Here is a 15033-nt window from a genome sequence, read left to right as displayed (position 1 = left end):
CATGAAAGACCTAATACATATCTGTGCACAACACAGAGTTGGGGTAATAAGTAATTTGCGAGTATTTTTTATGATGAGGTTACCCTATCGTGTTCTATTTTCAATTAATCTAGTTGTACGAAGCTGTTTTAATTTGGGCTTTTGGAATTATATTCTTACATTGGCCATTAGTCTTGCCTGCAAAGTGTTTCAAACAATTATCCTCTACTAACAACAACCCCAAAGCTCGACATGCAATAGATGCAGGAAATGGAGCACATGCCAAATGTTCATGGTCTCCCAACTTATACAATCACACTCAATAAGCTGATGGACTCTAAAAATCTTATCTAACGCACTTTCTGCCCACATCATGCCCACCCCAACCACATATTCCTACTAAACCCTAAACCAACAATTACCAAACTCGTTTGTTTAACGATTAGAACATACAATTTATATGCTCTAACTTCATCACTGTGAAAAAAATTTATCAATTTTATATCAATGTGTCTAGTAATAACAACAATACCAACAGTTCAACATTCAAGGAAGAAAAGCTTCAAACTTCCTTCAACACGAAAATCAAACTAAAATTGAATCAAAATAGGCTCTACAACAACATCAAAATCACACAACATCATCAAAATCACACAACAACAATGTTTCACTTCAGAATCCATTAAATCAAAAATATATTACCTTTATCACCTAACCACCGTGAAAAGAGATGGAGGGCGTCCACCGAGCAAACACCGACCGACGACGACAACGAAGAACAAGACCACGAAACCACGACACAGGAAACCAATACAACAATAAAATGCAAGAGGGAATGGTGCACTGGAGAACCACGAGACCTTTGCGAAGAAGAAATTCAAAGAGGGAACGGTGCACTGGTGAACCACGGGACCAAAAAGAAGAAGAAATTGAAAGAGGGAGAGTTCAGCCACCAAAAGAAGAAGAAATTGAAAGAGAGAGAGTTCAGCCACCAAAAGAAGAAGAAATTGAAAGAGGGAGAGTATCATAACCCTAATGGAAATTTGAATCAAAGATTAAACCTTTTCAAAAAAAAATTATGGACCCCGTAACAACAATTTAATATTTGTTTTTTTGCCACCTGGGCAGTTATACACTGGAACAATGAGATAAGTGGTTGTTCAACCAACATATGACATCATCCCATACTGTTTTTGTTTTAACTTATAATAACAACATTTTACAGCGCCACCTAGTATGAAAAAGAGTTTTTCATGTGTATATAAGAATGATAAAAAAGAGTGAAAAGAAATAGATGAAGCAAGCAAATTGTGAAGGCGTTGACCTGAAAGTGTGAATTATACAAAGTATAGGAATGGGGTATATGCGAGATACCTCCTTGATTCTGCATTTTTGAAACCATTACTTTGTATGGGTGTGGTGACAGCTTTGCACTATATATAACAACAACTTCTCCTTCTCTCTCTTTATAACTTTATTTCAAACACACCGCCTCACTCTCCTACTTCAACCTAACTGTGGTAACAACCAGTGTCTCCTCTCGTTAGCAGGTGAGACCCTATTTTTGTTCATGGAAACTTCTCTTGTTTCCACTTTTTGGTGATGCATGGAACTTGTAAGTGGAACTAACTCACTTGTTGGAGACTTCCTTATAGTGGGAGGCCCACTTTTCTAAGCACACAACACAACTTCACTTTCTCCATTTTATATAATTATCTAATCATTACCCTTTCCCCACTAAAAATCTGGAATCTCTTTTCACCCCTATTATTCAGGATATCAATTTCATGATTCTTCTCTTCCATCATCACCACCACTCACCCACTCATTTTGCAAACTATTGCTCCTCCTCCTGTTTTTTCTTAATCGAGAACTGAAACACAAAAGAAAAAAAATACTTTCTGCCTTATCCGTTTTCTTAATTATTTTTTTTTTTAACTTTTCTGGAGTTGGTGCTGATTTTCCGTGCCAAACAAAAACCGAACCTTCTCAGTGGAATTTATTTTTCGGGAAATTATTACCCAAAACAAATTTAACAAACCCTCCTCCTCTGCCTTTTTTTTTTTTTCAATTTATTTAATTTTTATAATTTTGGATGATAAGTCTTGTCCAGTGCCTATGCTTCTTTTCTCTATACTAATTATGAGTTTTTCTGGTTTCCTCGCGCTACTCGTGGTCTGCTAGTGACTGGCTTCAAAACCATATCTCCTGTTTGCAATTTATTCACACCCTTTTCTTCTCCATGTCTCTGTTCATTAGGTTAGGTAGGGACACAAGAAAAAAACTAGTACAAAATTACCTATGAATTTCCAATTTCTGAACCATGTTTTCTTTGTGACGGTATACACTGAAGTTGACTCGTTGGTTCAGTCGTTCATGCAGTTATTCCACATCTAAGCAATTTAGGGAGGCAGTTGAAACCTTACGTGAAGTGAGAATAGACCTTGTTATACAAAATTTTCACATGATTTTGTTATTGTGTTAATCTTTGTTTTCATATAAAAGATCTTATCTATTTAAACACAATTTTATATTTCAGAGCTGGAATTATGGAGTCGTTGTTAGTTTACAGTCAAATTCCTTTCAAACATAATTCTAGTTTTAATTTGGGATTATTCAACTTTGGTGGCTGTTGACTATGGATATAGTAGAAAAATACGAAAGTAAGGGTTCTTTTATCATCAATCCATTGCATCAGCATGGGAAAGATGAGCATTAGCTGTACAATTTTTCAAACCATTGAAATTATTAATTTCTTAAAAAAGTCTACTACACTTATTTTGTCAATAATTGAATTTTAATTTTGATAATGAGTAGAAAGTGAGGAACTGGTTTATTTATACTATTCCTTGGCTATCATTGCAAATAACAGTTTTTTCCATTCATAGTTTTGTTCTGAAAAACAGTAATAAAGGAGGAAGAATATGGAGTTGTATTAGGCACATATATAGAAATCATTATCTTTTAACGTTGTGGTGGAAATTTCTAATCATTGCTTGGGGCACATCAGGTTGCAGTTAGTGAGTGATGTCTGGAAGAGAACTAGGAGTGCTTAATGCACTCGATGTGGCCAAGACGCAATGGTACCACTTCACTGCTATTGTGATTGCTGGAATGGGATTCTTTACTGATGCATATGATCTCTTCTGTATTTCTCTTGTCACCAAGTTGCTGGGGCGGTTATATTACACAGATATAACTAAACCAAAGCCTGGTGTTCTTCCTCCTAATGTGCAAGCTGCTGTGACTGGTGTTGCACTATGTGGCACTTTGGCCGGCCAGCTTTTCTTTGGATGGCTTGGTGACAAGTTGGGAAGGAAAAAGGTTTATGGTTTAACTCTTATGCTCATGGTAGTGTGTTCCCTTGCCTCGGGGCTCTCTTTTGGAGATACCCCGAAGGGTGTCATTACCACACTTTGTTTCTTCAGGTTCTGGCTTGGCTTTGGGATTGGTGGTGACTACCCTCTATCAGCTACAATCATGTCTGAATATGCCAACAAAAAGACTCGAGGGGCATTCATTGCTGCAGTGTTTGCCATGCAGGGATTTGGAATCTTGGCTGGTGGTATAGTTGCCTTGATTGTGTCATCTGCATATGACCACAAATACGATCTTCCGAGCTATAAAGAAAACCCAGAAGGGTCAATAGTGCATTCCCTTGATTATGTTTGGCGTATCATTTTGATGTTTGGTGCAGTTCCAGCTGCGGTTACCTACTACTGGCGTATGAAAATGCCAGAGACAGCTCGTTACACGGCCCTTGTAGCCAGGAATGCAAAACAAGCAGCTTCTGACATGTCTAAGGTGTTGCAAGTTGAGCTTGAAGCTGAAGAGGATAAGTTGCACCATATTGTTGACAGTGAAAACCAAAAGTATGGTTTGTTCAGCAAGGAATTTGCCAAACGCCATGGTTTGCACTTGGTTGGAACCACAGTAACCTGGTTTTTGTTGGATATTGCCTTCTACAGCCAGAACCTCTTCCAAAAGGACATTTTCAGTGCCATTGGATGGATCCCTCCTTCACAAGAAATGAATGCAATTCATGAGGTTTACAGGATTGCAAGAGCACAAACACTTATAGCACTTTGCAGCACTGTGCCGGGGTACTGGTTTACCGTGTTCTTTATTGATTACATGGGCCGTTTCGCCATCCAATTGATGGGTTTCTTCTTCATGACTGTCTTCATGTTTGCTCTTGCCATACCTTACAATCACTGGACCAAGAAAGAAAACAGAATTGGGTTTGTTGTGATGTACTCTCTCACCTTTTTCTTCTCCAATTTTGGTCCAAATGCCACCACATTTGTGGTACCAGCAGAGATTTTCCCAGCAAGGTTAAGATCTACCTGTCATGGAATCTCAGCTGCTGCAGGAAAGGCAGGAGCAATTGTGGGTGCATTTGGGTTCTTGTATGCTGCACAGAGTACGGACCCCAAAAAGGTTGATCAAGGTTACCCAACTGGTATTGGGGTTAAGAACTCCCTCATTGTGCTTGGTGTGGTCAACTTCTTTGGAATGGTATTCACCTTCTTAGTGCCAGAATCAAAGGGAAAATCACTGGAAGAATTGAGTGGGGAGAATGAAGAAGGTCCTGAGGCTATAGAGATGGCCGGGTCTGCTAGGACGGTTCCAGTTTAATCAAATTCTGTGATTAACAAAGCAGTTCAAGAGTCCAGTAATGCCACTGTTGTATGACAATTTTAGTTGGGGTTTCTACAGCCAGATGCACTATATATGATGTAGATGTATGTTTCTCGGTGTTGTAATTTTAAATCAATAACGAAGTGTGTGCATTTCATTCTTGTTTTTAATTTAAAGTGGTGCTTAAATCATACATGTATTTCATATCTGTAGCTGAAGGTATTGAAGAAAAGTTTTGTCTCGAGTTCCTTTCTTCTATTTTTAGTTATGGTATCAGATATATGTGTGCATGCTTATGCTTTTATTGTGGAATAAGTTCTACAATATTAATTCAAATATAAGGGCTTTTCTTTTTTTAATTTCTTTCCTCCATTTTGTACAGCAGAAGGAAGCTAGAGATACAATACAAGGGAAAACCCAAAGTTTTCCTTAAACTATTTCAAAGAATCCTTCAACTCTTATTATACTTACAGTATATCCTTTTGTTTCTGGAAAGAGTTGAAGGATCAATTAAACCGACGCAATAGACAAGTTCAAATGTCTTTCTGTTAAATACACAAGCCCCAGCCCCAGTGTAATAAGATTCATATTTGTTATTTGTTAAGCTTAATAAAATATATACCTATGAGAATGACAATTCTTTTATACATTTTAATAATATTAAAATTTTAAACTAATTGAAAAGAAGGAGAATTCAAATGTGTATTTATAGATATATAAACTTTATAGTAGTTTCATTACACGTGTTAAGTGATGCATGTGGGTTTATTGAAATAAAACAAAGTGTAACACTCAATCTATAAACCGAACTACTTATTATTAAAACAGAGCAAAGAAAATTAGGTTAAAATGTGCTGAAAAGTTCACTCAAGTAATTACAGCAATCAATCCCAACCAATGTGCCGCGTAAGGAAATTAAACAGAGCAGGGAAGGAAAAAAATGAAACCATTTTTTTTTTAATAAATCAAGATACTAAGAGAGAGTCTCTCTTAATCTCCAGTCTCTGTTCAGTCTCACTCTTCATGTCTTTGTCATTGTCCTAATAATAGTTTGTTGTTGGACAGTAGTCATCATTCCCTCTCTCTTGAAAGGATCTGTCTTTAGATTTGCAAATTTGGTTTCAGACAACAGTCTTATTCTTGCTTGAAAGTTATGTTCATCCTCCAGGATTAGATGACAATCTATGGTAGTCATGAAACCGTTTAAATGTCTTCTTCTAAAAAATTCAATAAAAAAAACCAAATTTATGTACAAACAATGGAAAAGAATTCGGACTTTTAAAATTCATGTGCTTTTTAATAATACAAAAGTTATTTTTTTTTAACAACAAATTTATTTGTTTGTTTTTTCAATTTTATTTGGTTACCTTTCTTCTTGATATTTTTTTTTTCAGTTTTTCTGGCAATGTATGACATGATTTACTCAAAGAAGAATATTGATGCCTATTTTATAGCAAGTGTACCATGTCAAAAGTAATAAATTTGTCCCTAAGAACGGATGTCGAACCCACAAGGAATAATTTAATTATTAAGTATAAGTTTCACTAAATAGAAAACAATGTAGAAAAGTTTGTTGGGTATTTGTTGTGTATGAAATTGCAAGAATGTAAATAAAACAAGTAAAAAGTTGTTTGATTCAATTGGGAAAATTGGGATTGAGATTCATCGTTTTCACTCTCTTGTATTTTGGAAAGCATGATAATATTTTATCGTTGATTGATATTGATGCCCATATAAAATTCATTTATATTGATTCCTCGCATATAGAATTATTAAGATAATCTCCTATATTTTGATTCATTCCATATTTATAAAGACTCCTTATTGTTACAAGCATATATGATAGTAATTAATATTTCTAATTTATTCCTAGCATTCAAATATGTTAAGCATTATCATTTAGGTCAGATGCTTATAAATATTTTTAAGTCAAATCTAAGGATCAAAATCATGATAAAACAAGCATTAAGAATAAAATGACACTAGCAATCATCAATCAAAAACATAATATTATGTTTAAATATCATCTCAATACATAAGAGTTTGAATAGATTACTCTTGATCCCAAAGGGTAGAATTAGGCATTCATGTTGGCAATTACAAGCATGGAAAGCAAGAAAAGAAGATCCAGGATGTTTCTCCTTGAGAGTTGCCTCATCTAGGATTTCCTATCTCCTTTTATTCTCCCAATGATGTCTAGGGTTATGCCTCATGCCTCATATTTAACCTAAATGTGCTTGGGCTAAGTGACTTCTCGCCTAAGCGAACTATAGCTTGCCTAGGCGAGTTGGACGAGAAAAAACCCAACTTCTTTGGAGTGAGTTAGCTTGGGTGAGACTAGGATTGCTTTGTGATGACTCTTTTTACGGCAACTGTACCGAGTCAGAAGTAATAATTTGTCCCTAAGGATGGATATCAAACCCACAAGGAACAATTATTTAAAATCCTAAGAGTAACATTCACTAAGTATAAGAATTTGTACAATAATTTGATTTGATTTGATATTGACAATAATTTGCATGAAAATTAAATAAAAGCAAAGTAAAAAGTTGTTGATTCAATTGTGAAAATTGGGATTGAAGTTCATCCTTCTTACTCTTTTTTGTATTTTGAAAAGCAATAGTAATATTTTATCCTTTTATTTATATTGATTCCCATATAAAATTTATTTATATCGATTTCTCGCATATAAAATTATTAAGAGAGTCTCCTAAATATTGATTTCTCGCATATTTATAAAAACTCTTTATCATTATAATTAGATGTTGATAGCAGTTAACATTTCAAATCTATTCCTAGCATTCAAATATGTTAAGCATTATCATTTAGGTCATAAACTTAGAAGTACTTTTCACTCAAATCTAAGGATAAAAATGATGGTAAAACAAACATTACAAATAAAATGGCAATACCAATAATCAATCAAGAACATAATATTATATTTAAATGTCACCTCAATACATAAGAGTTTGAACAAATTACTCCCAATCCCAAAAGGTAGAATTAGCTACTCATGTTGGCCATTACAAGCATGGAAAGCAAGAAAAAAAGATTTAGGATGTTTCTCCTTGATGTTGCCTCTTCTAAGGTTTGTTATCACCTCCTATTGTCCCAATGAATGTCTAGGGTTGTGTTTCATGCCTCAAATTTAACCTAATTGGGTTCGGGCAAAGTGATTTCTCATCTGGGCATGATTGGGCTCGCTTGGGCGAGTTGGACAAAAAACAAGCCCAACGTCTCTGGAGGGATCTCGTCTAGACGAGATTGAGCTCACTTGGGCGAGATTCTTTGGGAGGCTTCTAGCTTAGGTGAATTTGGGTGAGTGTTGGAGCGTCCCAGCTTTCCCTTTTTATCTTGTATATTCTCCTTTTGCCCTTTCATCTCTATTTTTCCCCAGAATCCTAAAATTAAAAAATTTGGTAATAAATCATTCGTATTCATAGTATAATCACAAAATATGTAAAAATGTGTAAACTCATAAATTAGGGGTTAAAATATAGTTATTTTATCAATAAATGTTCATAAGTGTTTGTATTTTAATATGAAATATTACTAAAATATAACATTTTTCACTTGGGCGACTTTTGAGCATTCCAACTTTCCCTTTTTTCATCTTGTTTATTCTTCTTTATCCCTTTCATCTCCCTTTTTTTTTCTAGAATCCTAAAATTAATACAAATTTGGGAATAAGTTGTTATTATTCATATCATAATCACAAAATATGTAAACGGGTTTAAATTCATAAATTAGGGGTTAAATTATAGTTATTTTATCAATAAATATTCATAAGTGTCTATCTTTTAATATGAAATATTATTGAAATATGAAACTTATCAAATACATAGTTTTCTTTTCCATTTATTTTTCTTTCCTCTCTTCTTTATCAAAATATTCCAAGCTAGACTCTTTAGAATAACAACTTTGTCCTAAGAGAACCAGTGTTTTTTCATTATTTATTTTCTATTTTAATTTTATTTGGTTCTCCAAGTCCTGAGAAGATGTTAAAGGATCAAAAATGTATTTTCTTTCTTTATCGGTGAATGTAATCTCGTTGGTACGTTCGTTATGCATGAATTTCTTATCAAATTGTCACAGTTGTTCCAATAAGACATGACAAGCTTCCATTAGAGCTACATAATGTAAAATTTTATCTCGATAGTTGCCCACAAATAGTTCGACCTTCACTTATTATTTAACTGAATTCCCCATCATCAATCAAACATTGAAGTTATAAGGTTTTAGATGGGGAATGATGGGGAGGTTTATTAGGTTTGATGGCTACAATAAGAGGAGGGGTGAATTGTTTTCAAACTATTTTCACAAATACTTTGCTTAGAATGAAGCTCTAACAAACAACTCAGAAAAGCAGTTCAGAAAACCAATTCAATAGTCAAACAGAAACTGGAATTAGAAAATCAATCGGTTAAAGTTGTGATTTAACCAGTTGTTTATGACAGCAGAAAAATACAAACAGTTTAATGAGAGATGAGATAGAGAGAATCACACACAGAGATTATACTGGTTCACTCAATCACAGAGCTACATCTAGTCCTCAGTCAAACCATTGAGTTTTCACTATGCAATCAATCATAGATTACACCACACACAAAGAGGTGACATTGAATCCCACAAAGCCTACTCACCCTCTTTGCACACAACAACCACCTCAAGCCAGAATCACACTGACTTTACAGGATTTTACACAGTTATACATAATGTTATATGAATAATTACAAGAACTTGAACAGCATTAGAAAACACCTGGTAAAACACAATACACCAAGACCTTATTCATCAATTCTTTGAACCACAACAAGGCACAAAGTAATCTTGCTAAAACTTGGTGAAAACCATTTCACAAACAATTTTGGCAATCTCTCAAATCAATCTCAACTCAGAGTATCAAAAGCTTTTGTTTTATCAATCTTAATCACTCTTAAAAAAACCGTATGAATCAAAAACATATTTATAATACTTGAAATGTTAACGTTGGAGTAAATCTAAACAACCAAATCAGTTTAAAACAAATTTTCAAGAAGTTGTTACAAGGACATACATTTAATCGGTAAAAACCAAGATTTAAACGGTTGAATGCTCTTGTCAGTTATAAAACAGTTTCAAAACCTTATTTGCCAGCTAAGTTACAAACAACCGATTATTTCGAAACTTTAATCGGTTGTTTTTCCCTTTGCATCGAAAAACACTATAATCTTTAAAACTAATTGAAATGAGCTTTGTTTGAGATGTTGATCAAGAGTGATCAAATGCTTTGAATAATCCAAATCCTTGTGTTTGATGCAAGGTTGTGTTGCTGCTGTGTTTTGGGAGGGATCTGGTAGTTTTATTTGTAATCCACTCCTTTGTTGAATCTAAAGCTAATGTGCTTTAAATCCTTTTTGAAATAAAGTGTTTTTCCAACTAAGTGAAAAAATCATGTTGTTTTGTCGAATCAACCGGTTGTTTTACTCTTAGGAGTTTTTGAAAAGGTTGAAAACTGTTTAAGTTTGGTTGACTTAACTACCAAACCAAACAATCAGTTGTTTCGTGGTTTCAACCGATTGCTTCTTTGAAAATCTTAACAAAATTCTGTTTTGGTGGTTGAATGTGCTTTAAATGATTTCCAACTGAATACGCTCCTTCAATAAATGCTTTGACCAATCTTTGGAAAATATAAATAGTTTGTTTATGTTTTCAAACAAGGAAGAGAAACATATTTGAGTTTTTTCAGTTGTGAAAGAGTTGATTCAAGATTTGAACATTTACATCAAAGCTTTGGGTTTTCTAAGAGAGTGGAATAGAATTGCATTTGTATTGATTTCAGATTGTTCTGTAAACAAGTGTAATCTCTTCTCAACCTTTTGTATTTGTGGTGTTGTGTTGCCAAGGAGTGTTGTGTGCTCTTGGGGTGGTCAAGATCAATACTCTTGGTGTGTGATTTGCCAAAGTGAGTGTGTTTCTTGAAGGGTTCAAGGTCACTACTTTGGTGGATTGTGTGTTGTAATCTGGTTTGGTTACTTAGTGGATTACTCAGTGGTTTTCTGGGGACTGGATGTAGCTCTTGGTTTAAGAGTGAACTAGTATAAACTGTTGGTGTATCTTTCTCTTACACTTAAACTCATTTAAAATTTGTTTTTAGTTTTACTGGTATAAACAGCCAATTGTTTCGCAGAAACAACCGATTGTTTTTCTGTTGCTTTGCTGTTTTATTGCTCTTGTTCTTGGCTAACCTGATTTCTGTTCTGGATTCATTCAAAGAATTTTGTTAAACTTTAAAAATATTTCAAAAACCTCTCTTAAACAATTCACTCTCCCTCTCGTTTAAGGCCATATATTTTAACAATTGGAATCAAGAGATTGGTACTTAAAAAATATTCAAGTTTGATCCTAAAATCTTTTTTCAATGACTGAAAAACTACCTTTTGGGGAGGGTGCCTTAATTAACAGGTCACCTTTGTTTTGTGGTTTGAATTATCAATTTGGAAAGTTAGAATGAAAATCTTTGTTGAATCTCTTGATAAAGGAATTTGGGATGCAATTGAAAATGGCCCTTTTATTCCTAAAATTGAAAAGGATGGATCTTCTATTGAAAAACCTTGGTCCCAATGGACTGACGCTGGAAATAAAAAGGCCAAGTTTGATTGCATTGCCAAGAATATCATAACCTCTGCTTTGAATTCGGATGAATTTTTTAGGATCTCACAATGTGCATTGGCTAAGGAAATGTGGGATACTCTAGAAGTCACCCATGAAGGAACAAATGATGTGAAGAGAGTTAGGAAACATACTCTAATACAAGAGTATGAGAAGTTTAGAATGCTCAAGGGAGAATCAACTGCTGAAGGACAAAAGAGATTCACTCACATCATCAACCATCTAATGAGCCTTGAAAAAACCTTTGATAAAGAGGAGCTAAACATCAAGATTCTCAAGTGTCTTGATAAATCTTGGCAACCTAAGGTAATGACAATATCTGAATCAAAGGACTTAACATCCTTGACTACGACTTCCTTGTTTGGTAAGGTTAGAGAACATGAGTTGGAGATGAATTGATGTGATTCCAATAGCAAAGAAGAGAATGATTCTTGAAATTCTTAGGAATCAACTTGAGTTGGACAATAGTTAGGCACTTTTTCTTAGAATTGGATCAATGTTCTAAGTCAAGAACTCACCAAAACTAGTACCAAATCCAAACTCATATGGAACTTCCACATATTGTCAAATTGAACCAATTAAAGTGGAAGAAAAGGAAAATGCACCGAACATATTACTTAAGAATTGAAATGAACCGAACATATGAGCTAGAAAAGCAAACGAACAAGATGAATGGACAGAAATATAAAAAGACCGAACCAAAAAAAAACCACAAAACAGCAAGAACACCGAACAAAATTTCAAGGAATCAAGCTAAAACAAGAACAATTGAAAGAGAATGAAGGAAGGAGAAGAGAAAGCTCATGAAGATGGATGTATGGTTGGATGATCACGCCACTAGAAGGATGGAGACTCCTAGATGAGTGTGCAAGCCGCCACTTGAGGTAACCATGGAACCATCAAGATAAGGCTAGTGAAGAAGGCACAAAGCTCTCCAATGCTTTCTCAAAAATTGAGTATAGTTTCTTTAATCTAAATTCAAATCTGAATTGTACAAGCTAAGCACCTTTATTTATAGCCTAGAGGTGCTGAAAAATAGGTGGGAAAATTCAAATAAACTCATTTGAAATTCCCACAAAAAACAAGTCACATGGGAGGTGTGACCTTTTTCTACTATGACACCTCCTAAAAACTACACCTACACCACTCTCCTAAGTCACATGGACAATGTGACTTTATTTTACATTTTCACACTCCTTTATTTAATAACCACACCTCCTAAAACTATACAAGAGTATTTCAAAGCTTGGCCTTGGCCCTTATTAAATACAAGAGTATTTAATAACCACACCTCCTCTTCATCCATTAATAAAAGTCTCATTTATTTGATTCTCATCATGAATAGACTCAATGTTCAAGAAAGTGAGGACAAGCATGTAAGGAACATTGCCTTGAAAGCTGCCAAGCATAAGAAGAAGCAAAATTCAAGTGATAAAAGTGAGGAAGAAAATCTAAGCTTGTTGTCCAAAAAGTTTAGCAAATTCTTGAAGAGAAATCGCAACAAAGAATCCAACAAAGAAAGGTATGGAAACAAGAAAACTAGTGATTTCAATTCTAACAATTATACTTGTTTTGGTTGTGGTGAACAAGGGCATATAAAAGCTGATTGCCCAAATAAAGAAGGCAATGAAAAGAAGTCAAACAATAAGGAAAAGAGAGGGAAATCAAAAAGAGCATATATTGCTTGGGATGAAAACGAAGTCTCCTCATCAAGTGAAGATGAAAAAGCCAATCCTTGTTTAATGGCAGAGGGAGATGATGATTCAAGCAGCTCAAGCAGTGTAAGTTCTTGTGCTTCCTTAAGTGCTGAAAATTATAGCCAACTTCTTCAAGCTTTTAAAGAAACTCATGAAGAAGCTAACCGATTGGCTCTTTCAAACAACCGATTGAAAGGTTTGAATAACTAGCTTGAAAATAGAGTCAAAAAATGATTTTGAAAATCTTGAAATGCATTGCAAAAACTCTTCTCATTGTGTAACTCTAAAGTTTGTGGAAATTTTAAAACTCTTGAAAGTAAAGTCCACTACCTTATAAAAATTGTGGATAAACTTTCAAATGGTAAATCCAACTTTGAAACTGTCTTAGCATACCAAAAATATGTTTTTGGAAAATCTGGTTTGGGGTTTTATCCTCTAAACAAGAAAAATGGGATTTCAAAGCCTTTTGCAATAGTGTCAGAAAAACAACCGATTGAAAGATTGAAACAACCGGTTGTTACATGCTTTTATGCATGAAAAGAGACCACTCGGTTAGAATCTGTAAAATTAGGAAATATTATATTCCTAAAGGTATTTTACAATGGATTCCCAAAGGGTGTGAGGTCTCAAATGATAAAGATAAATCAAAAGAATCCACATTTGTAAGAGGACCAAATCTTGTTGCTTGAATTTATTGTGTTACGGGGATTCTAAAAAGAAGCATGGAGTCTTGAGTTATCTGATAAAACTTTTGGAAGAAAATACTTCTGTTTGGAACTGAATTAAGGTTCTCTACCAGCTCAAGGTGTCTTGACAGCCAAAAAGAAGACTTCTTGATCATAAGTAATGACTCACTAAAGGGACTTCATGACAAAAGGATAAGAACTTCTCTTTTTTTTTCTTTTTATTTTATGTTTAAATTGTCATCTATGTGGGTATGGTTAATTACATTTCAATTCTTCTCTGGTTTTGTTTCAATCTTTAACAGTGTTGTTGTTGTAGAAAAACAACCGATTGTTTTCTTGAAACAACCGATTGTTTCTTCTCTGACAGCATTGTGAAGAATTGATTTAATTTCTCTATAAATTCTATCTTTTACAAATTTCAATCTTAAAGGGATTTTGAGTCAGTTGTCTTTAAAGTCTGATCTGGCTCTGAAGGAAGTTACATCTTGTCATAAAAAGGAATATATTCCATATCTTGGAAATTCAAGTGCCTTTATGACTAGCTAAAGTCACATGTGATGACCATGTGTTTTTCTGCTCCAGACTGACGTTTTCTGTGTAAGGCTTGGACCAGTTTCTACCTTAAAGACTGAAACCCACTACCACCAAAAGATCAAAAAGGGATTTTGTTTTGCTATCAAATCTGTTGCAGCTGTTTTCCTTCACAAAAACAACCCATTGGCTCATCTCTTGCTACATCTCTCTCTCATTGTGTGTGTGTGCTTTTTTCTCATTCTGTTTTCATGGATTCCACTCCTCCTACATAAAAAAGGATTAAAACTAGGGCTGTGAGATCAGGTGGACATCTTGAGGGCTGATTTTCAGGAGATAATGAATTGATTGAGAAGTATCGCTTTGAAACAAGTAGAAAAGTGATAAACAACCCAAAAGTTGTCTCCTTTGATTGGTTGAAAAGCCAAAAGCTGGACAATGTAAGGAGGCTTCTCAAAGAACATTTGTTGAAGAGGTTCTTGTAGATGAAAGGAAACATATATCCGGTTTGGTTTTCTACAAAAGTTTGAAGTTTGAAGGTAACAATCTTGTTTCTCACGTTAAGGGTGTAGATATGGAGATTACCCATGATGTATGGGCTGCTGTAACTGGTTTGAAATATGTTGGGCTAAGAATAAATAAAGGAAACATTGGTGTGGTGGAAAACTTCAACAAAGTTCAGTACTATAGAAGTTGTTTGAAGAATCCTCAAACTCAAATAAGGACTTGTTCTGTTGGAGGTTTGAAGTTAAATGAAAGGTTGTTAGCTCTCATTGTTACATGGATTTTAACACCTAGAGGAAGCAACCATTCTACTTTAACTGAAGAAGATCTTGTCTATATCTATT

General features: G+C 34.4%; 1 protein-coding gene across 2 annotated transcripts; it reads left to right on the top strand.

Annotated features, from left to right (window-relative positions):
* The first annotated feature begins 1261 nt into the window (after positions 1 to 1261).
* Positions 1262 to 4864, top strand: LOC137817163 (low affinity inorganic phosphate transporter 1). Of its 2 annotated transcripts, none has more exons than XM_068620412.2 (2): positions 1262 to 1529; positions 2990 to 4864. In XM_068620412.2, the coding sequence occupies exon 2, from the start codon at positions 3007 to 3009 to the stop codon at positions 4615 to 4617; it is 1611 nt and encodes a 536-aa protein (XP_068476513.1). In that variant the 5' UTR covers positions 1262 to 1529; positions 2990 to 3006; the 3' UTR covers positions 4618 to 4864. The 2 variants fall into 2 exon arrangements, with proteins under 2 accessions (XP_068476513.1, XP_068476514.1); XM_068620413.2 differs by lacking the exon at positions 1262 to 1529 and adding an exon at positions 1607 to 2410.
* Positions 4865 to 15033: the final 10169 nt, after the last annotated feature.

The sequence above is a fragment of the Phaseolus vulgaris genome, chromosome 7 (genome assembly GCF_051622355.1).
Source record: "Phaseolus vulgaris cultivar YP4 chromosome 7, ASM5162235v1, whole genome shotgun sequence".
Classification (NCBI taxonomy): Eukaryota; Viridiplantae; Streptophyta; class Magnoliopsida; order Fabales; family Fabaceae; genus Phaseolus; species Phaseolus vulgaris.
Note: the sequence above shows the minus strand (reverse complement) of the source record. Positions and strands in the feature narration are given on the sequence as shown.